The following is a 24,119-nucleotide window of genomic DNA, read 5'->3' as shown; positions in this document are numbered from 1 at the left end:
GCAATGCAGGCTGACCTTTAATTGGTCTATCAGTAGGTCCGGCTTCATTTAGCCCAGGCAGACCATTACTAATCCTCTGGGCTTTAAGAACAAACTCCTCCTAACGCTGCATGTCTCCGCCTGCTTGTCAGTCTGGCCCTGACGACTGACCTTATGCCACTCGAGCTTTGATTCACTGCAAAGACATTGATGAAGCATAATGTGCTATAATTCACAAAAGCCCATCTTCTCAAGTCATTCATTCTTCCGTCCTCAGCTATTTTCAGCAACCGGTCGACAGATACGGCACCTCCGCTGTTGTCAGGAGGAGTCTTTAATTAAATGGATTTTCATTGGAGAGCAGGGAATTACCTCAGCCCGGTGTTAGACTCCTGCTTGTTTTGTTGAAAAATAACTCTATAGACTCCATCCGAAATGACATTTTACACGGTAAGAGACAATATGTATGTAGCAAAGCTATAAAATATTGAATGATACAATTCTGTGGCTTAATATTTAATGATCCGCTTACGATTTGCACGATAAAAGTATGCCATGCTCTCCTGATCTACTCGTGCTGTTATATCATCTCCCACTACACAATAACATTATGTTGGTGCGTTCATAGACATACTGTATGTGATGCGCACACATATACGCGGGCCTCCTCGTCGCATTCAAAATGTGCACAATCATCATTCCGGCAACGTTTGAAAAAAGCAGATCAAAAGGTCACAAAGAAAATACAGGAAATACAATCTCTGGCCTTCAGTGTTTGTCAGACTCAACCTTCCTAAAAAAAGAACCGGGACCGCTGTTGTCTTTCATTTCCATATAATTGGTGATTTACAGCCATTGCAGAATATCTGTTTCTGAGCCTGAAAGTTGTGTTAACAGGGTTTAGGGCTGATTTGATCTTGTAATCTGGTGTAGTTAATGGGCTGCTGCTAGTGCATGGCTGAGCCGAGGCGGTGTGCGATCACAGAATTTGGGGAGCGAGGCAGGCAGAGAGCTGAATAAGAGATGAAATTAGCTGGAGGCGGCTCGTCGCAATACGGCCTCTTCAAGCATTTAATTTCCCAATTATTAAGCATTTCCTTCCCCCAACAGTCACGCAGTTGCGGTTTCTTACTGTCACTTAAAATCTGTGAAATTTGAGCTAATAAACAAAATGAGACCCCCATGGCACACTCTGACAAGACGGGGTCTTATGCTTAGCTTCTCTAGTGGAAACTGAGGGAGGCGGAGAAGTGAATGCTTAGGCAGACAGGACTGAGGGACAACATGTCTCCCACTCCCTAGCCCCTTACCTAACCCCAACCATAACAACCAAATGCCCAACCTAAATCTAATCTAACCTAACCCGAGGTCTAAAACTCCAACTGGCTCTCACAAACATAGCTGAACAAGTGCAAGCACACACACACACACACACACACACACACACACACACACACACACACACACACACACACACACACACACACACACACACACACACACACACACACACACACACACACACACACACACACACACACACACACACACACAGTCCTCAGTAAATGCTTTCAGTCTCTGCACTGAGCAGAGAGGCTTTTTTGCCTTTGTAATGAGTTCTGCAGCAGCACCTCTTACTGTATGCTCCAGATACACATGCACAGAGAAAGAGACAGCCAGAGAGAGAGAGAGAGAGAGAGAGAGAGAGAGAGAGAGAGAGAGAGAGAGAGAGAGAGAGAGAGAGAGAGAGAGAGAGAGCAAGGTAAGTAAATATTAAAATCAAACAGAATCTCCAAACAGGATCTGATGAAAAGAAATGATGAAAACAAAGATGGGGAGAGGGGCTGAGAAGGAGCTACATACAGTCAGAACAGTGTTTCATTAATTCATCTGGAGTCAGACGCGCTGCAGAGCCCAGGCAGAAGATCATCATTGCAAACAGAGAATGGGATTTTCCAGCTGCTGATGAGCCGGGAAAACAATGAGCGCACAAAGCCGAGGAAGACAAAGGGGAGGGGAGATGTCTTCATCCACCGGATTTTCATGGTAATGGAATCCACATGGAGTGGCCTCAAACCACACCGACACAGTCAGAGCTGTCGGTGAGAGAGAGAGTCTTTGCATGGAGGGGAACATCAATAAATAACAGGCGGGCTTGCAGGAAGGCAGCGGCTCCTGAACTCATACAGTGAGCTGTTCTGGGGCCTGGTTTAAGGTCTCTAAGGTAGCCGCTGTTCTGCTAGCATCCATATCTGAGAGGAGCTTCTCAGAAAAGCTGCCTACAATGTACTCTCAGAAGCATTTTAAGGCAGCAAGTTGAGCTGATTTTAACTGTTTTATAAACTTTTGGGTAGTTCAAAGACCCTGCACACCGGTGGTCCACCATCACAGACAGTGCTGGGAAAGTTCACTTTCTACATGAACTAGTTCATAGTTCTTTTTTTCATTTGTTGCTGCGAGCTATTATTTTTCTAAATTATTGCCAAAGCTCATATAGAACCACAGACAGCAATTATTTTATCAGTTTTAAACTACGCGTCAGATTTCATCTTCATATCCAATTTTGAATCCTTATCCAACCAGGGTTTACATTAGCATCGAGGGGACAGCTTTTCCCCATTGCTGCTTTAACGCTTTGTTGCTGTCCATTCAGTCCACACGAGTAGCAGCTGCAGCTTTCACCTCATGTGACTGAAGTGCAGATTTTCTTTTTGAAAGCCGGCGGGAAAAGTTTGCACAGAAATGACCTTGTCATAAAACTCATTTAAATGATCATACGATGCCTACATGCTGCTTTTTGTTTTGATGACGCATGAGGCGGTGCGACACTGACGGCTCTACATTTAAGGCCTGTTCACGGTGTGTTTTAGCCGGGTTTTCACCCAGAAGGCTCTATAGAAATCTGGCACCTGACTGAACGAAGTTAAACTGAGAGAGCGTGCCGTTCACAGACACCAGAATGAACGAGTTCACAGTAACATTCATCAGGCAGTAATACAGTACGTTCAGTTCACGTTCGCCCAAAATATGAACAAGTTCATGAACTATCGTTCAGTGCTCGCGTTCAGTGCTCGCGTTCAGGCACAACACTGATCACAGAGTACTTCTCTCGGGGATGTGTGGGCTTGCACTGGGCTGACGGACATCTCTGTTTCTGCAGCCACAGCTCCCTTGATTCTCAGTTTTAGCCACCGAGACTGAAGCGGGCTGTAGCTGCTGAATGCTAACAACGTTATCACCATTTTCAATCAACTTTTAAGAGCCAGCACACGAGCACGTCGGCTTTCAGCTGAATGCAGACACGAAAGAACTGAATATGCTTAAAATGTTCAGAGAAACTGCCAAAAGAAATCCTAACTTGAGAAAATCCTCTTAGAAGCTAGAAGAGCAAAGGCTCATTAGGAGAGGGAGTGGGAGTGGGAGTGGGAGTTGTGCTCTCCATACACAAACAGATTAGATATGCGTGCAGACACATAAGCCAGTGTAAAGCGTATACACACAAATACACAGCGGTAGCATCTGGAGGTGCCAGAGTGTGCATCCCAGCTGTCTATCTGGTCTCCCATTAGCAGCGTGTGTGATGGCGAGCCATCAATAGCGCCCAGGGGGGATCATCCAGCACCTCTCCATCCTCATCAACACGTCAGCTTCACTGCCCAAATTAAACTGATTAGCTGCAATAATGACGGGGCATAAACTGAACACAGGAAGGAGAGGGAGGAGGCGAGTTTGGGAAGTGAGAGCCATAACAACCCGAAACCGTCCTGCATCTCCGTTTCTCATCTCCTGCTGTATGAGCGGAGAATCGGCCAATCGCGCCACGCTGCTCGAATTCGGGACGAAAGGCGAGTTAGGAGGTAGGCGGTTAGTTCAGGCCCCTCATTTCAGATCGCAGCCCGTGAGTCATTGTGATTACGGCCCTGTCACAACAGCATTTAGCTGATGAGCAGAGCACACTTCCACTGGCTGGGGCAAACGTGTCAGGTCCAATCAAAGGCCTTAAATTAAGCTTAGATGCAGCACACACACACACACACACACACACTCATCTCACTCCATTCCATATTCCCTCACCAATGCTGACGGCCCGTCCTCTAATAGCACCTTATTCTGCGTCTCACACAGCCATTACACCAAAATTATACCTTTGGCTTCCAGATCGATCAGAGGGACAAAACCTTCAATTCCATGCAAATCCACCGTCTCACCCTTTGCGCGCCTCAACTCTGAGATTCTCCGTCTCTGTTCGGGCTGTTGCTATTGTCTGCACATAATCATATGGCTTATGAGATGGCTTCTGAAGGGTGCATTCAGGCCTTGTCAGTCTCTCAAAAGAGGTAAATCCATGCTTTCCCAGCGTTCACAAAGATGCAGCATTTTGTTGGGGAGTCATGATTTAATCACAATGTCCTCCGTAGTTTCTCTGCTCTCTGGAGGATTAGAAATGCTCATAATGAACCAGACTCGGGCTAAACAAGACAAGACAGAAAGAGACAAAGCCCATTTAGAACGGTCTGTGTTGTAACACTGCAGGGAGGCAGGTGAGCCTGTGCTGCATTTCATTGGATCATCTGATTGCAAGTAAGTAGCTTAGCTCAACCCTCTCAACCTTCCCATTTGTCCCATTTTGAAGGTCAAGTTTAAGCATTTTAGGGCAGTTTCACAGTCAGCAGCACACGTTCGCCAGCAGCTCATCAGTACACAACACATTAATTTTATAATAATCCTCACTGTATATATATGTACTTAATTTCCATTTGCGCTAAACCATACAGTTAAAAACACTTGACGGCCATTATGAGAGAATTCTGCATGTAAGTGAGCAAAAGCAGCAGATATCCAAACAACAGGGACCTGATGAGTCAGGATGCAGATGGAGAGGACAAAGAGCACTGCGAGCGGAGGAGCGGGACAGAAGTGTCGGCATTAATATTGGAAAGTGATTTGTTTATTTAACACAGGGGGGAGATTATTATAGCTGATTCACACAGGCAGTGCAAACCACCTTAATTTCCCTGTCAAGCATTTATTCCATCTTGAAAGGCTTTTAATTGATATTCAATCTAATTTGTATTTGCTTCTGCAATGCTAAATGTGTATTTTTTCGCTTTGTGCTTGCAGGTGTTGGTGTAAATGGAGCTGTTGTACATTATTAACCAGAAAGGCGACATTTAACTGCAGCAGCATGCAGTTAAATAATGTGGTGACGCACTGCTGCTAGACTCCATTCTGTATTCTGAGCTAATCTTACTTTCTATCCGCTGAGGCTGCAACAAGGTTAAATTTCATTTAAAGTTCAGAACTGTTATTTCCAAATTTTGATTTGAGGCAACAGGATACGTTATATAGCTTTTTTTTTTTTTTTACACATGAAAAGCAAAGTAATTGGATTTCGGTAAAGCGTTGGGGCATCTCTGGCAGCCTGCACAGCCACATTATGTCGGAGCAAAAGCTGGCTTTTGTACATTATATTATTCCTATCTTTTTTTTTTCAGCCCCGTGTATCGCTATCAAAACTACAACAGCGAACGTCTGGAAGCATGAATGAACAGACACGGCAGTTATGTGAGCTTCAGAGTGGTGGGGGTTTGGATCGAGGCATGTGTGTGTGAGTGCTGGGGGCAGGGGAGTGGGCGACGGGGAAAGTGCTATGTTTGGCATGCAGCTGAGGCCCCTCAGGGCTGTCGCTCCAGCCCTCTGCCTCATTGTACCATTCTTACATAATGCTGCACTTATGTGAAAACCTCATACCTCTAAATTTAGGGATTTCCATGTTTTCACTTCAATTGACTCCGGATTAGATGCTCCTTGAGAAAAAGCTTAAACCCCTGGGCTTGTGAGGCCCTTTCAAAATTGATTTAATGACTTTAAACAAGCATGCTCATGAGGCACAAAACCGGTTTGATTTTCTTACTGTAGCTCCTGAAAATTTGACATTTTGGACGTAAGAGGTTTTCACCAGACGGCGGCAGTAAACTGAGCATCAGCCTCCGGTATCCAGCTAGTGACACTGCTGTGAGTGAGGCTGTAGCTGTGTGGGGTTTAAGCTCTGCTTAACTCTGCAGCCATCGCCTTTGAAGACGCTTCCAGCTCCGGGCTAGGGGCCCATGGAGCCAGGGGACAGCGCTGTGATTGAAGCCCCAGCATTCAACCTACATCCCTGGGTAATTGCACACCACGAATATCAGCTATCAGCTTGTTGTGGTGTGGGGAGTGAGGCATACGCCTGCCTCTGTGTGACACCAGGGAGCGAAGCTGGGCGTAGCAGGCTTAAATTGGCTCATCAGCCTCAGGATATTGGGTTGGCTTGCGCTCGTGAGTGAGCCTTCTCAGTCTACTTCGGGTTTATCGTACACAAAACGACAACACAGCTACAAATGACTTTCCATGTTTACATTAGCTATCATAAACTCTCTAACAGGCCTGAGTCTGTAGGCGTCACATTTGTTTCAGCTCTTGCCTTCAGCATTAAAATGTGAGGTAAAAACATGCAAAATGAAGATGTCAGCATTCAAACTATGCTCTCCTATTCGAGGAGCTCTTCAGCAGAGGCACTTCGGCGCAGTAGAGAAGCAAAGCAAATGAGGAACAATTAGCGCTGAATGTAAAAGAGGCCGGAGAAGACAAGCCGCACGATTTCTTGATTTGAAGCCATTTCTCTCCTAATGATCTTATTATGGTGAATTTTATCCTTTCCTCTAAAAGGCCGGACCTCTTACTTTGAGCACCCTTTTTCAAAATGCCGTACTGATGAAATGTTTCTTTAATGCCCGCCCTCCCTCCCTCCCCGCCGCCAAACCTTTTCACTCCGCTCTTCCTCTCAAACGATGTTAACCTCTCTGTCCTCTTTTCTCCCTTTTGTCTGTGTGGCTGACTGACTGTTTTCACCTGCCCACTGACATGATAACTACTCGGCGGTGACTCACTGATGACGGCCGGTTCTATCAACAGCGGCGACTGCTGCTGATGTTGATGGAGATGTTGCAGCGTTAGATAAACTACCCTCATTCCATTAGGCGGGAGGACACGACTCATAATACGTTTGAAGGCTGCGGATGGCGTTCGTTTGGATCGGCGAGCAGGAGAGCTGGAAATTTTCACAGCCTCAGAAAAATGTATGTTTCTTTGCACCTCATGGTCTTATTTTTCTTGAGCAAATTAAAGAAAGATGCGGGTAAGCGAGGTAATTTCATTTGTGTCTGATATAAATCTTGTCCTTGAAATGTGAATCATCTTCTTCGCAGCAGCAGAGGGATCCATCTAAACCTGCCTCGTCTCATGCTGCTGACATAATGAAGCATACCTGCTCGCTGTGCTTGTGTGAGCTTGGAGTAGACGACGTCAGCGGACTCGATCAGTGTTCTGCTGGTTTGGATCATCTAGAAGACAGAGAAGAAGTTCATTTGAAACACATCTCAGCATCAAAGCGCGGTCAAGCCCTCAGAGGAGGCCTGACCAAACACTGTAAACAAACACCTGGAGGGAAACACTTCATGTTGACCACAGAGGTGTCACCTCAACAGCCGGGGGCTCATTTTGAAGTGGATTTAGCTGCTTTATTTACAAGCACGCACACAATTCACCCTTAGCCCAATTAAGGCAACATAGCTGTCATGTAAATATCTTTATCTGATGACTATAATTGGGGTAAGATCATAATCAGAGGAAGCAGATTCTTTCTAATTAATTGGGCGTGTAAACAACACGGTTCGGATTTGTTTTGCCTGGTAAGTAAGTACAAGAGAAAACTCAATAAAATTCATGAGGAAAGCTAAATTGAAAGCAGTCTGTTTAGTATTACAGCTTTGTAGCACCAGTGTTAAACTCCACAGGCTCGCAAAAAGCAAAGCAGGCCTTCAGATTTGCTGTCCAGATGGGGCCTGTCTGAGACATTTAAGTCATTATTTTAATAGTTGCAGGTTTTCATGTGAGAATTTGCTCTTACGTTACAGCAAACCGATCTGGGTTTTGGGCTGTTTGTCAAACAAAACGAGACATTTAATGACGACTCTTGCTCCTTCCTGTATATAACAGCTGCACATATGTTTGTTTATCTTGTCCTGCTGTGAGTTTGTTCTCTGGACTGAGAACCAGAGTCACATTCGTATGTGTCACATATAGTCGACTGACTGAATATCTGCATCTGGTGTCTTGGCACCACAAGGAAACTTCCTGTTTTCTCCTCTTCTTGCTTCTGACCAACACAGCGCTGTGCAGTCTGAGCCCTAAACATGATCCCGCGGGCTAAGGGGGAGCAGCTGAACCAGCCCTGCAGCACTGAGGAGGAAGCTAATGAAGTTTCACACTCCTGTTAGCAGGGAGACAGGAAGTGGACTCTCATCCTGTGTGTGTGTGTCTTTTCTTGTTTCGTTATTCTTATGAGAGCTGGTTTCAGTGCTGACAATTGAGGAAAGTGAGCTCCTTTTGGACAATCCCTTCATCCAGCGGGTGGTTTAATCTAAGGAGTCTAAATATAAAATGTTAAAAAATATACAGAAATCTTTAAGTATCTGATGAACCGGCATTTCCAAGAACCCACAGATGACGGATGGATGCACTGTGAGGTGTAGCAATAGCGAAAGTAAGACAGAGCAAGTATGTCCAATAGCAGCAAGTCAGCAGTCTTCAGTGCAGCGTGTCTTGAAGCTGCACCAGATTCTGGTCTCGAAAGTATCACCTCTGCCTACTGCTAAAATCGTGAGTCTAAAGATATATTTTAGCTGCAGTGTACACATAACTTCCTGCACATACACGCAGACGTGTGTGTACGTGAGCTTGCTCCAGTGTGATGGTGCTCTGTCAGCTTGGAGTTATAATGCCGGCAGGCTGCAGCTGACATGGGGGTGACTGAGGACACGCACACTGATATGCTACAGTAAATGGCCTGGTGTTGGCAGCCATGCACCCATGAAGTCACATGCATTTACACACATGTACACACACACACAGTGGAGCCTCTGTTCCTGAGCTGGGAGTGTACCAACAGGCCAGTGTTTGGGATGCAAACGCTCAGCTGACCAGGCTCAGGCAGCAGGATAAGGCCATAGGTTAATGCATGTGCATCTGAAAGCTGCCAGTACACAGGCTGTCATTATAGGGTGACAAGAGAAGAAGAATACACTCCCAGTTGAATTTCATGAGCACTGTTTTGATATTTCTAATGTCGTTTGTGAATATCCTTCCAAAAATAAATTATTCTGATGAACAAAGTGACAAATATCCGGTATTAGAGGCCTGGAGAGTGCATGTTCTAATGTGTACGCGTCTAAAATATGGATTTCTGCTTGTCCCCGAAAAGGTTTTTGTGGACTGGAGCGTGAGAGTCGCTCTGACAGTGCCAAGCCTCCCGCCTGGTGTGAAGCCTCATAAAAGCCGGAGCAGATTCCATTTGGCTCCGCTGGCTGCGTCGCTCCTGATGTCAGCGCACCCCTGTAGGTGTCAGTAGCAGGAGCGCCGATGATCTGAACGGCGTGCACGCGACAGCCTCGGTCCTCCCTTGTGACCCACTTCACCAGCTCCCACCAAGCCTCACAGGAGTGGAGGTGGAGGGGGGAGGAGAACAGCGGGTGGTAACTAATTACAGGCAGAGTCCTCCAAACCCCTTTTGGGCCGTGCCAATGTCAAGTGGTGAAAATGCAGTGTTCTTGTAAGAGAGGAGGCCGGATGGAGAAGGACATGTGAAATTATACAATGAGAAGCTGCATCTTGACAATGTGACTGGTCAAATAGGTGGTTCTGGCCACGTTCAGAGGCCTCGGAGCGCAGCCAGCTCTGTGAGCGCTCAAATGATAAGCAAACAAGCATTAAAGGAGCATTTTTGTCAGCTCTGCACAGAGCAGGAAGTGCACGCAGGGAAGCCTCGGTTATCGTACTCAAATGCCAGAGTGCTCTGACATTTTATCTTCAGCTGACGTAGATATTTAGTGATGTTACACACTATGATGCTCCTGTCGCACATGAACACAGTGTAAGATATAAATAAGTGTGTTCGTGTACTGAATTTGAACAATATTGATTTCTGGAGGGCATTTCTGCAGAGCACATTTGTTCAAAACACTGTTCATATGTGCAATACCTAATTCAGCCTCTCACTACGGCGGTATAAACATTTCTGTTTGCCTGACATGCTGGTGCACACACTTCTTCGTACCATGTCGTAGGCAGTGAGCACTTTGCGCAGCAGCTCAGGCACCGGACCCTGAGCCTCCATGGTGGGGTAAGTCTCGCTCAGGTCCACTGTCACCCTCAGTGAGCGCTCACTGTTCATCAGCCAGGTGGACACGGTCAGGATACACTGCTTCATGTTGGCCGCCGGGGTCAGGCCACAGAGCTCCTTGAAGGACACCATGGCATTCTGGGAAGAAAAACACAATGAAGGACAGCAGCTTGAGTCTGCATGCTGATTTTATGGGAAACAGCATCAATTAAAAGTGTGAAACATTCCAGCGCTAGCAAATAAATTCATGTAAATACTGTGAATGTGGTGTCCTCTCTGTCCTTGAACCTCTTCGCTGTCACTACAGTATGTTTGTGTTCCAGCGCAACCAACCAAAGCAACACAACCGACCGAGGCAAATTCCTGTGGAGTTATTGTGCTTGGCAAATGCAGCGACTGCGGTCCTAATGGAATGGTAAATATTGCCAGCACTTTTTGCAGATGACCTTGAGCGAGGAGATTTAATGAGAGGGATCGCGATACTCCCCTCAGACCAGAAACAAGATAAGATAGCAGCGGAGTGTTTGTCTTGGTGACAGTAAAATTATCGGTTTCCCATAACGTCAGTGTGCTCATTCAGCAGCCCAGAGGCTCTGGAGCCAAACTTCTGGCCACTGCCTGGAGGTGCGAAGAACATTCAGTTACTCATCCCTTTATTTCTGCTTTCTCACATTTTCTCTGCGACTTTCTCTGCATGTCTCTGTATTTATCTCCCTTCTCTAACTGCAAATATCATCTTAAATTGATCAAATATTAAGTAAATACCGAAGCAGTCTTCTCCTTATGTTCAGCCGTAGCTCCGTAAAGCAGGTCTGCAGCTAATCACAAAGTTATTCAAACCTTGAGCTCCTCCTCTCCACATTTTGTCAGCCTGAAGACACTGAATTAAATTGAATTTGGAATATGCTGCCAGCCTCACTTTCCCTCTGCTTCGCTCACTCCTCATCTACCCTGGGTCAGTCTGCTTTCCAGTCCACCAAAGCCGGAGTTTCTGGGTTCTTTGCAGCTCCAGAAACTAGACAACAGCCTCTCACTGCATTTTATTCTTCTGCCAGTGAAGGAATTTAAAAGGTTAAATCTACAAGTCATCGTGCTTTACTCATAAACAAGAGCTTGTTTGTCGGTCGTCTTGATTTCTTGTAATTCCTCACGTCTCAAACTTTATCAGAGCTGTTAGGATTGTGAGGGGGCAACACTGCACAGTATGCATCAGTGTCGAAGAGAATGCTGACACATATCGAAGGAAAACTGCTCACTGCACAGAGTTTGGCTGCTCCTTTGAATCATCATATGTCAAAGTTTGAAATGCTCAGACAAGGTGGAACCGGCACAGACAGCCGCTCGAGTGTCGCGTGATTGTGTGCGAGCGTGTTTGTGATGTAGACACGTGGCCACGTACGCTGACCAAGCGCAGAGACAAGACTCCACACTGAAGCTGCTTGTCGAGCACTAACAGCCCCTGCAGGTCGGTTAAGAGCAGTGAGAAGCTGTCAAAGAAACATGGTGATTACAATCAACATCTCAGGTGTGTTACGTCTTACATCAGGACAATATGTTTTGTTGGCCGGGACATCAAATTCGAACGAACACATTATTTGCTAGAACGAATTCAAACACTGCCCATACAGCAGGCGAGCAGGAGAGTCCTCACATCTGTTTGTAAAGCAGCTGCTTTTTACAGTCTGCACACAGCCTTGGTTTGTTTTTCTGATTATTGATTTCAGAGCAAATTGTGTTACTGTTATCTGAAGGGACTGACATCCATACAGACAGTAAAGCATACACTGAAAACCCAAAGGCCTCAAGACACACTGTGATACACACACAATACTAAGGCACTTTAACAGTGTACAGCTCTGTCTGCTCCGTCGCTTGTTACCCTGCCATGCCGGATAAAGGTCTTTCATCACAAAGGACAAAAACCAAAGCAGAGAAGAAATATGGAGGCCAGAGAAGAAAAAAACTGAATGTCACAAACAGCAACACCAAAGACTTCGGTTGTCAGGTGGAGTCTGCTGTCCGTGACACTGCTGAAGAGAGAAAAGGCTCTTCTGAGAGAGCAGCTGGAAGACGCTGAGATGGAGCAGCGCATGACTGGATGCTGCAGAGAAGAGGACTGCAACGCTGATGACTCAGCTGGAGAAGGCTCACCATGACCTGAGGAACTCTGAAAACAAAGTTGCAGCTCTGAATATAAAAAATGGCAAAGAAGAAGCTGAAGAAGCAAAGCAGCTGCAAACACGAGGACGGTTTGTGCTACAAAGGCTTCACAGACGGTGAGAACAAAATCTCCGAGCTGACGCTGCAGCTCCAAAAGGCTCACAAAGACCTGGAGAAGTGCACGGCCAAGCTCCGATACCGAGGAAGCCGAACAAGAGCAGCACGAGAAGGTTGCGGCTTTCGGGTTTTCCTCTTCAGATTCAAATATTATTTCAGCTGGAAATGCTCTAAATATAAACAATCAATAATACATATATTGCATTTTCTAATCTCCACTGGATTTACCTTATTGATTTCCTGGGTTGATACTGTGATTGAGAGCTGAGTCACCATTTGAATGCCAATTTTTGCATTTAATTTTCACTGAAAATAAAGATAAATAATGTTGATTTGATCATTTACCAAATGTATCAAACAAGCTTATGTTTGGAGAATATTATTTGTGGGCTGGGGCGTTTCTGTAGCACCACACAGCTTCATTTATTATATGTTTTGACACTTTTTTAAAGCATTTTGTAACCGCTTTTACAATGAAGAAACAATTTCCAGGCAGCTGTGAATGTTTACCCACAGAGACATCACCACATATGAGGTTATAAAACCTTTATCACCTTTCTCTACACCAATTATGGATGTGCTGTAGGATGCATTGTGGTAAATGGAAATATATGCATAAACACATGGAAATGTCCTTATAACGTATGCCGCTTGTATACAGCTTAGATGGAGGCTGAACATCTTACCTTGAAGTGGAAACACCTATGCTACATGTCGATTCACTTGCTGGGATGTATAAGGTACTTCTCTATAGTCAGTGTATGACCTGCAGTAGATGGCGGTTGGCACGCCGCAGTTTGGAGAAGCAAACAGGAGTTCAGGCACAGATGCTAAGCAATGTACTGCTGTGGACAGGGAGAAGCAGCAAAATGTATTTTAGCCACCTAAAAAAAATCAATATCAGGTTAAGTGTATGCTGTGCTTGGTTTATTTTCACCACTTCATCTTGCTGTCAGACAGCCTTTTCCAACGGGAGCTGACGGCGTTACATCCTCTAAGCCACCAGACTCCTTTGACAAAAACTATAATTTTACCTTGCAGAACACAGAAGTTGCTAGTCTCGATTGGTTAGTTAGTTTGTATTATACTGTTTAATTCAGATACGAACTAAGGTGTTAAAATATCAAAGTCTCAAAATAACACAAGCAAACTAAACGACTGAGGCAGCAGTAGAACAGCAACTCCCGTGTTCTGCGATGTAAAATTACCATTTTTGTCAAAGGAGTCTGGTGGCTATGAAGAGAACGATGTAACAGCTTCAGTTCCCCGTCAGAAACAAGATACGGCAAGATGAAGTGATAAAAATATTCTAAATAAAGGTGCACTTAAACTCATACAGATCTTTTAGGTGGGTCTTCTTATAGGGGGCTAAAATATGTTTTGCTGCTGCCCTCGTCCACAACAGCACCACAACTGCTTAACTTCAGTGCCTCTTCTGCTGTCTGCTTTTTCAAACTGGGGCCTACCATCTACTGGAGGTATTACACAATAGAGAAGTACCTCATATAACCCCACTTTAACACATCCAAACTAAGGGTTAGTTTGGATGTGTTAAAGCAACCAAATCAGTCCCACAGCTTTTCACATGGCACAGCATCAGGTAGCTTTGGTCAAAAGGCAAGTAGTAAAGAGATGAAAGAAGGGAAAGAGAAAGCGAAAAAGTCTGAAACTGCAAAGAGACAAGAAGAGCGAGGGCGCTGACGAGAAGCACTGAAGACACACAAGTCAGGTAAGAGAGCGTGAGGGAGAATACGAGATGCAGGGAAAACCAGAGGCAGAACAAGCCAGTGCTGGTATTTGGAAGTCCGTCCACACACTCCGCTCTCTGCAGTGTGGGAACCAGCTGTCTCCCTGGGTTAGACCTCCAGGCCTGCAGAAAAATCCACCCCACCACCCCCTACCCCAGAGAATGTGCTGTCACTGCGGGGCCTGACCTTCCTGTAGGCAGAGAGGGTGGCCAGGGGGACAAAGTCGGTATCTGTATCTGAATCTGTATGCAGAGCCTCAGCCACAGTTAACACCTCTTGGGCCACCGAGTGCAGCCAAAGAGAAACACAATGGTGGACGTGGGACAGCTCTGGGTTAAAACAACATTGTGTGAAATATGAGCATGCGTGAATGCACGTGTGAGCTGAAGTTATTAGCATTCACGATGCTTTGTATAATTCCACGCATGTGTGTATAGGACCACATGCGTGAATGCTTTTCAATAATTGTTGCACTATAAAAGCCGTACGGTTTGCAAGCTATGGTGCTGAAAAACCCAATGAGAGGCTTATGTTTTTAATTACTCCCTTCCCCCCACTTCACTCCCCTCCCAAAATTCCCCAAATGAGAGCTCTGTGTCCAGTTACAAGCCTGCTTTTGTTTCTGTTTTCCTCTCTCGCTCTCTTTATGCTTTTATCTGTGCATCTCTCTGCTCTTTCCTCTGGCCCACAGTATTGAGTGAATGTGCCTTTGGTGGCACACACACTTTCAGGCAAATAAAGAGAAACTCCAGGCTCACAGCTCCCCCCAACTCCATCAACACTTTACAAGGTTCATGGGCAGCAGCACTGCGGAAAGGACATCATTCAAGTCTTGCACAGACGTAATTGATTCGCTGCCTTGATCCACATAAGAAACATGGCTGATGGGTTGCCATGTTTCTGCCGAGTGGTCAATGTTCATGGTTCTTCTCAGGCTTTTTAGTCTAATACACTTGTCTTTCTGCTATTATTCAAAGCAGACCACCTGGAGGCTTCGCTGTTAGAGGATAAAAGGAGTCTGAAAAGAGCTTAGTGAGGTGAAATAACACTTTTGGCGGTGACATCTGAAGTGTGTGTGTGTGTGTGTGTGTGTGTGTGTGTGTGTGTGTGTGTGTGTGTGTGTGTGTGTGTGTGTGTGTGTGCTGCGTTCACGGCTGAGGCTGTGCGCCATGATATCTGGGATTTCAGTGGGTATAAGAACGGATGATATTTCCCTCATGTTAACGTCTAATCTCGGCTTCATGTCAGGGGGTTGCGTAAATTCAATGAGCAGTTTAATTAAAGTGACCGCATGCAAAGGCCTATTTCTTATTCCCATCATTTTGAACCTTTGTACAAAATTTCAACTCAGCATTAACAAAATCTAAAATATGAGTTTTGTGTCACACTCTCTCCTCCATGTTTGTGTGGCCTTCATGCAAATTTCCTGTCTGCAGTTATTGCTATAAAGAGTGTGATTTGCAGCTCAATGACATAAACAATAGAGCATAATATGATACATCATCACATCGTTCAACCCTTGTGGCAAAGCTTTCAGGACTTGCCTGGTTGTAGCCTTGTGGGTTGCTGATTCTGGCCTCCAGCTCCAAGGCGCCAGACGCCACACAGGTGGCCTCCTCAAAGCTTTCACAAGTGTCCATTTTTTACATTTAAAAGACAAACGTCTTACTCTAAAAACACCTCAATTTATCCCCTTTAAAGCCTTCCTCTCGATTTCACCTCTGTCATTAATTTCATCAACTTTCATCTCTTCATTTCAAAAAAAGTAGAATTTACATTTCAAACCTGAGATATTGTGTTTCGGTGGCGGTTCAGTGTTGTTTGATCAAGTTAAAAGACGCCGATTCACATCCAATCGCACACTGCCTCTTCTCATGTAAGACCATAGATTAGATTATGAAGCCATTTGTTATGAGAGATGACTCAAAGCTACCGAACAGATTAAAGTGTCAGCTGTGACACATGGCACGCCTCTGATTATTTCCATATTTAGCATAAGTTAGCTGATTGGACTTTTACAGGAGTTAGGACGTCTGATGCGTGTCAGAGCTGCAGGGCTGACTTCACAGTGAGCCATATTCCATGTCTTATTCATGAAAAATCCCCATGCTGACTCACACCAGAGCAAAGATTAGGACCTAATCACGACAGTCATTAATTTAGATTATTCCAACAAGCAACACTTTAATTGTGGCAAAAAAAATCGAATCTTTTGACGAGTGAGGAAGCACTTCTTTTGTCAGGGTTGGTCATTAACTGTTAGTATTCACACGCATTTATTTCCAATGATTTTTCTCAAATTACCTTCCTCTTATGCCATTCAGGCTGTATTGTGCTAATGTTACTACCTCTAAAATTACAGGATCAATTTCACCTCCCGAATACAAACATATTTCTCTCTCTATCGGGGTCTCGGAGAGGAAAATGATCCTCTTTCAGAACCTGCCTGTTTCCATGAAAATGCATGACAGCATGCCACAGGATCTCTAATCACATCTCTGCTTTTTTACTTTGGTCTGGTCTCCTGTTTGCTGTGCCATTAGACTGAGGTTACTGCTTACTGAATTTATGACCTGGATACACATGAAGGAGTGTACTACATTAGCTTCTGGAGGAACATATGGTGCATGAGTCTGTCCAATTTTATGTCTTTTTATACAAGACATCAGCATTATGGTATTGATTTTACTGAGCCTGCATTCTCCCAGCGGTGGCTGCTTGTGCACAAGTCAACAGGTTGCTGCAGAAATCTGGTTAAGGCAGGAAATCAGAGAAGATGAGCAGTAATCCGATTTGTCAGCTCGGTTATATACATTATGAATATATGATGGAGAGGACGGAAGAAGTATTTTTTTGTCATTTTTGGTCCTCCTTTTTCTGAAAAGGACAGAGGACATTGTTCTTTTCTCATGTGCAAATGACGTAGTTACCCTTTCAGTATTAGTTTTAATTAGACTTTGAATAGAAGAATAATGATCCTTTCATTCTTGTTTACTACTGTCTCTTTTTACAGTCAGTGTCTTTTTGTCTTTGATCCTTACTTTTTCATTTTATGGTGCTTTTACTTTGAACAGGAACAGCATGACCAATTATTTATTTTGCATTGTTTTTGCAAGAGGGCTGTTGTAATCCTGTTTGGTGAGTAAATTATCAACGCATTTTTACATGCATTTTAAGAAGCACCATCGAAATACATTGTGTTTGTTTGCTTTTTTTCACTGCTTAACACAATTCTATTAACACAATTTTGCCCTTGGTAGACAAGGCATTGTTGATGGAGTGGTGTACAACGAGATTATTTTCATTTTGTCAGTGAAGACAACAGCCTGAAACTGTAAACTGACAACCAAACAACACCACATGTGGCACCTAAAAGGCTCTCTGGCTCTCCCTGTGTTGTAATTTGTGGACTGAGCAAATGAGACAAGCTTTGTATCACCCCCTTCACTCATCGTAAACAAAATTATAAATGCACTGAAAGGCTTCTGCTACTGGACAGAAGGCAAATATACATCATGGTTACTAATCTTCATTTGCTCATCTGGAGGACTTTTAAAGTAGTGCAGTAAGTGCCTAGCAACCCAGTCCTCTCTCCTGGGCAGCAATCGTCCCTCTTAAATGATTACACTATTCATAAAGCTCGTAATTGTACAGCAATGTCACTTTATTACCATTCTCTGCTACAACATTAATGAAGCACAATTAGCGACAAGCCTCTATCCAGTGAAATGAGTCCAATCAGAAACACTCAGATCATCATTTGGACCGACTGAAGCAATGGAAGCTTCTGCAGATTCATCTGGGGGAAAAGGTTTCTCTGCCTTTTCATATCCTTAACTTAAAATACAATATGCATATAACCATGAATATTAGTGAATACTTTCCTGTCCTTCAGTCCTTTGGTAGAATATGGCCTTCATGTACTGATACATCATATTATAATGTTACTTATTACAAATTCTGCAGAGCATGAACATTAATGATATCGGTTCCTTTATCCGAGCTCATTAACACCAAAACTTCTACAGGTACGCAAAGTACTGCATATTAGAAAAAGCTGATTTCCATTACTCTCAAATTACCACTGCAAGGAGCTTCTGACTTTGATGCGTCAATAATCTGTTCTGTACTGCAGCATCAGCTGTAAATGGCATCATATTCTTTGTTTTTTTTAAGAGAATGGGAGTGACAGACAGCTTTCATGAAATGTCTACAGAATGTGCAGAGACTTGGAAATGTTGGATTTGGATCTGTGAGTGTTTCCAGGAAAGCCTCTGCGGTTGAAGATGTTATCCCGCTAAAAAAGTACTGTCACGTTTTCTTAAGAAGACATTGAGCATTCAGAGCAGCAATGTTGTACTCTGCAGAGGCGCCCATTTACCCTCCTCTGTTAGAAAAACAGAATGTGTCATGCATATTTGACCTCAGACATTGACGGACTGAGCACCCAATCTACCTAGATCAACTGCTTGAGCTGAAGAAAAAAAAAAAAAAAGAAGTGCAGTGCTGAGAAACAGAGATGATGGAGTTAAGTAAGTGATAGAGAACAAATACAAAACTTAATATTGCTAATGGTTTTGTGATTATATTTATCAATATTTATTTGCATGTAACAACTATGTAGTTCCTTACCTGCACATTTTCTCTGAGGTCTGTGGCCTCCCTGAGGGGCTGGGTGGAAGCTCTGAAGAGCTCGTCCACAACCTTGATCCCTGTGGTCTTGGTGGTGGTGTACTCCCGGGCCTTCCTACCCTTCCTGACAGACAGCCCCCTCTTATGTGCCTTTCCTCCACCTCGCCTGTTGGTGATGGCTACATGGACAAACAGGGTGGTGTTGGGTAGGAACTCTCCTGTCAGAGATTGTAGGGGGACATGTCTATAGCCTGGCTGTAGGCACTCAAATGGGATAGTGTACTGGCCAATGAACTCGTCTCCAATGTAGTCATCATCCAGCACCACAAAGCGCAGTACTGCAAGTTCTGGTAAATTGATCTGGAATTCAAAACTCTCATCAAAAATAGGGTTGTCGCCATTCTGGGACACAGTCTTGGTTCTTTGCTCGGCACAGTCAGCTGGGATGCCGTGGATCTCCACATATATGTAAGGCTCCACCACATCACCCTTAGCAGCAGAACCCCGAGGCTTGGGCAGATTCTGCCCACTGATGACTTTTATGTGAAGAAGCTGGGCAGACACTCCCGGCAGGGAGTCCCGCGCGTTGGCACTGAAGTAGGACACCTCCTCCCTCATGATGGCTGGCCGCAAAACATACCCACAGTTGCCATTTTGCCTGAACCAACCTAGGTTGAGGTCCATCATCAGGCCTGGCGTCTGGTAGTTCATGGCCACAATCTGGCAGCCACACTTCCAGAAATCCTGGGGGTTCATGTTGCTGGCATCAATTCTCATAGGTGTGGGATATACCCTCGAGAGAAATCGCTTGTTATAACAAACAAATTCTTCTGGGAACTCATTGGCAAACCTATTTGCATCTACCTCATTGAAGGAGCAAATCTCCCAGTATTTCTGGTCCCTCTTAGAGATCTCAAAGTCCCTAAACTGGACTGACTTGCAGAGAGATACAAGATCAGAGAGCTCCCGGCACAGTTTGAGTCTCTTGTAGCCTAAGCCGTTTAGGTGGTCCTTCTCGTCAGCTCCCACTCTTCGGGACATTTCCAGGCCCTCCTCCTCATCGGTTACATCCCCCTCAGCGTCAGCGCAGCCGGGTGGTAGCTTCTTCCCCTTGAGGAGGATTTTACCTTTGAGTTTCTCAGGGGAGGGTAGGTAGTTTTCCTCCTTTTTGGGAGGATCAACATATAGCTTGTCCCCTAGAATCTTCTTCATGTGCTGTGCCATGACCCTCTGCTGGGGGATGCAACAGTGGGTCACTAAGCAGAGGATCAGGGGATACTCAGAGCTCTCAAAAGCATATTGGTTTATAATGTCCAGGACTTTTGAGAAAGCTAGATGTGACGCTACAGAACTACCCACATACACCACTGGCTCATTATCAGGGCCGTCCCATACGATGACCTCAATGCTGCGGCAGCCCATCCTAAGAGCCCGGATGTAGCTGCTGATATCTGACGAACCCCAGAAATGATCTTCCAGAAGGGAGGCATTATGTGATGAGTTGATGTAGTAGTGGGACAGAGGCTGGTTCATATCCTGGCACACACGTTTGTGCTGGGGGTCAAAGATGTGGCATTCAGAGGAGAGGAGGTAGTGTGTAAAGCCATCAATGGAGAGGTAGCTCCTTTCCCTGCCTTCAGCAGATGGCTCAAATTTCTGAACAATATCCCTGCACATGTCCTCCGTTACGCCTTCCACACCCTGCTCCACCTCTACGAACAACATCAGATCTTTACTGTCTAGATACTCCTTGTTACTGGAGAACTGCACCAGTAGGAAGAAAATCTCTGGCCGTGTGCAGAGCTCACAGTAGGCCTCCACAAAGGTGTCCATGTTAATTGCCTCTCCGTATTGGTCTTTAGCTTTCTGGAGCTCCTTGAACTTCAGCTCTATCCTGGACTCTTTCATTCCAGGGTTGAGGCCCTTGATTATCTGGGTGGCCCTGAACAGGTCTATGTGTCCTTCCTTTTCCATATCTGCTAGTTCAAACACAGAGCCAATCCATGACGTTCGCAGACTTGGTTGGCTGGGTTCCACCATGTCCACGGTGTGCCGGCCATAAGACACCAGATACCGCAGGCCCATCACCCAGGTGCTCACAATATCTGCAGAACTGGCCACCAGATCTAAGGACTCATAGTTATCACCATAGATGATTGAGAAGGCGCATTCGTCAGGGAACTGGTCTGAGAGACCGTTGCTGCGCAGAACTGGAGTTTTCTTTCCCAAGCGGACCTCCTTGATGCCCTTGATCTCCAGTTTAGCCTTCTCTGAATCCTTCTTGGACGGCTCCCAACGGAGCCAGTGCATGTCTGGATCCAGCAGGAAATAGCGGTTGTACATGCGAGAGTTGGAGCGCACTTTTTTCATCTCACAACCCTCCATCATGAAGGCCATGCAAGCAGCTGTGCTGTTGATCTTGCGGTCACTTGGCATTGAGCTGAAGGATACTGTTTTCTTCCTCACCTGCCTTTGTTTGGAACCATCCTGGAAACAGAGGGGGTGGGGGAGGGTTGGGGTGGAAAAGGATTTCTTGGTTACACTTTGTATCTGAATTCAGGAAAGAGCAATGTGATAATAATGTACAGAAGAGGGGAAAGCTGACATTTTTCCCTGTCATCTTTTTTTTCACCTACATAGATAAATGCACATCAAATCCTTAAAAAAATCCTAAATCTAAACACAAGCTGTTACACTTTAAAAAGGTAATGAGGGACATTATACGCCATTCCCATTTGTAGTAAATTGTAAATTGTGCTTTGTTGCTGAACACACAAATATGACAGACACCTGGTTATCAACTGCTTAGTTCAATTCTCTTTTCTTTTCTTTTTTTTTTTGTTCTCCCCAGTGATAAGCCAACATGCTGGGGCCAATCTTTATGGAAATGAGACCCTGTGGTGGATAGGCACCACGTGGGGTTGTCTTTGACATTTGACGGTTAAAATGGCAAAAAAAATGTATCATATATGTATGACCAATATGATTATAGATAATTACATGCTTATTTAAAATGTACATCTTCTTGAATAATCGTTACGCTCATATTTTAAATTGCATAACTTCATGTGAAAGCAGGGTAACTTCTGGGGTTTTCCTTCGAGGCAAATCGTAACGTAATGCACGCCGCATGAGGTCTGTTTCTTTTTAAAACAGGACTGTTTGCTGTAATGATACGGTACAAAACTGGAGATACGAGTTCAGCTTGGCTCAAGTCACAATGGTTTCATCTCTCAAACGTAAAGGGCTTTTAAATCGGTTTCAAGTTACCTTATAACTGCAATTGAGATGTGGTTGAATATCCAACCTGTGGGCAACCCCTTATAAATAAGTTTCTTGTCAGCTGATTCCAAGGACACTGCAATGTTTGTTAAAGCTCTGAGGAGACTGTCTCCCTACAAGCGAGGCAAAAGCCAAATTTGTGAAAGTAAAGCAAAGCAGAGGCTGCACACACCACCTGCCATGACACAGCCGAACTTTTGCAGCTTTTGTGTCTTGGGCCTACCTGGCAGAAAGCAGACAGACGCCCTATTTCCACAAGGGGCTGTGGTTTGCTAGCTAGCCTGAATGCAGATGGCCTGGTTAAGGGCTTGGACAGCGTGCTTGCTGAATAATGCATACGAAAGTTATATTAAAATCAAAACTAAACCAATCCACAGTGTGCTGTTACATATTAAACATCCGAAACACAAAGCCTTCAGACTGTCATTGCTGAAACTCACAGAGGACAAATTCTCTTTAAAAAGTGAAAACATCTATTGCCACAGCCACGTCAGTAGTGATGTTTGATTACTTAAAAGACCTCTAATGTGAAATAAATGTAACTAAAGACACCTAATTTCAGTTTCCCTCCTTGTTCCCTGTCTTGTGATGAGTTTTAGTTTGAAGAATGAGAGCTAAACAGGGCAGAGGACCCCAGGGCTGCAGAGGAGTGAGTACGTCTTCCTGCCCAAGACAGTGACTGCCTGTACAGGTCTGATGGATCTCCCCAGAGCATGGTTCAACCCTAGCCACAGTGCAACAGCTCAGGGCCATCCATCTTCTAGCTGACGGTCAGAGGCAGATGACGCCCAGCACCTCATCATGATTGATGAGCACCACTTGATGCAAAGCCGAAGAAATGACATGATCATCGCTCTCTGGTTTTGCCCTTGTTTTACGACCTCAATCTAATTTCCCTACACATAAGTACTCAATATCATAATTTACAAATCTGTAATTCTTTGGCGATGGCAAAAATGAACAGAGATATAAATCTTTCTTTAATGTGGGTGAAAATACCTTTTGGAAATTCTTGTCAGTGCCTTTGCCAGTTTTACACCAGATGGCCCACTGATGCTGGGACCACCCAGGTCAAAAGGGTTGTGTTAAAATAGACTTTTTCAAGCATTTTCTCCCTGCCTTGAGAAAAACTTGCATGCAATTGTTGTGAGAGCTAGTGCCAAGACCCACAGGCACGCGGTAATGCATCTACCCTTGCCAAGACCGTGAGGGTAACAAGGTTGCTGTTGGTTCAGCTGGAGGATAATACAATTTCAACTCTTTCACAGAGATAACCTAAGAGGGAAAAGAACTTGTCAACTACTTCATATGAGAGGCAGACGGATCATAGCATCTCCAAAAAATCATCCGCCCCCAACCCATTAAAGTGCTTGTCGTGGGATATAAAAATCTGGAGGCCATAATCAAGAGATCACATTTCAACCCAAGTGCCTCAGTCTTTAATCTCACTAGCCTGCTCCTTTTGCCCCATGAGACAGAAAACTACAGTTAACAACTGTAGCCTATTTGTAGAATGGCCCAAAAAGACGGTTTGTCTGTACTCCGGTTTGCTCCTCTGCTGTTTGCAAATCAAACAGTTGGACATCTACATCGACTCGGCAAGAAAGCTCTGAGAGACGGAAAGCAGACTGCACAAGTGGCAAGAGGAGGAGATCTGTTCAGGTTTGATTGTTTCCAGGGCTTCTTCAGGGAAGTGCTGCAGCCACTGAGGGTCAAAGAGCATCAGGGTAATCCTGCGTCTCATTAACATGCTGTTACAATTAGCCGGACAGTCAGGTAGGACAACATGCTCTTACCCTCAGCGCCAGCCTCTTAATCAAAACCAGCGATCGTGTCACACACTATTAAAACTTACTTACTACCATTTATTGAATTATAATTAGAATCATACAGCTGGTGACCTGGAGGTAACGGATTGGAAAGGATCACTTGTCTGGTCAATGATATCTGTGCTGTGAACATATGCATAAATAACAAAGGCCAGG

The 24,119-nt window shown here is 44.7% G+C and overlaps 1 protein-coding gene across 1 annotated transcript in view; it reads right to left on the bottom strand.

Moving 5' to 3' along the window:
• Positions 1-24,119, bottom strand: part of stat5a (signal transducer and activator of transcription 5a) — an 86,141-nt gene that overhangs the window by 5,472 nt on the left and 56,550 nt on the right. Inside the window, 3 exon segments of the mRNA XM_070981512.1 lie at positions 7,283-7,358; positions 10,130-10,333; positions 18,853-21,339. Of these exon segments, the coding sequence (XP_070837613.1) occupies positions 7,283-7,358; positions 10,130-10,333; positions 18,853-21,339 (2,767 nt within the window).

This window comes from Chaetodon trifascialis, chromosome 15 (assembly GCF_039877785.1).
Source record: "Chaetodon trifascialis isolate fChaTrf1 chromosome 15, fChaTrf1.hap1, whole genome shotgun sequence".
In the NCBI taxonomy this organism is placed as follows: domain Eukaryota; kingdom Metazoa; phylum Chordata; class Actinopteri; order Chaetodontiformes; family Chaetodontidae; genus Chaetodon; species Chaetodon trifascialis.
Note: the sequence above shows the minus strand (reverse complement) of the source record. Positions and strands in the feature narration are given on the sequence as shown.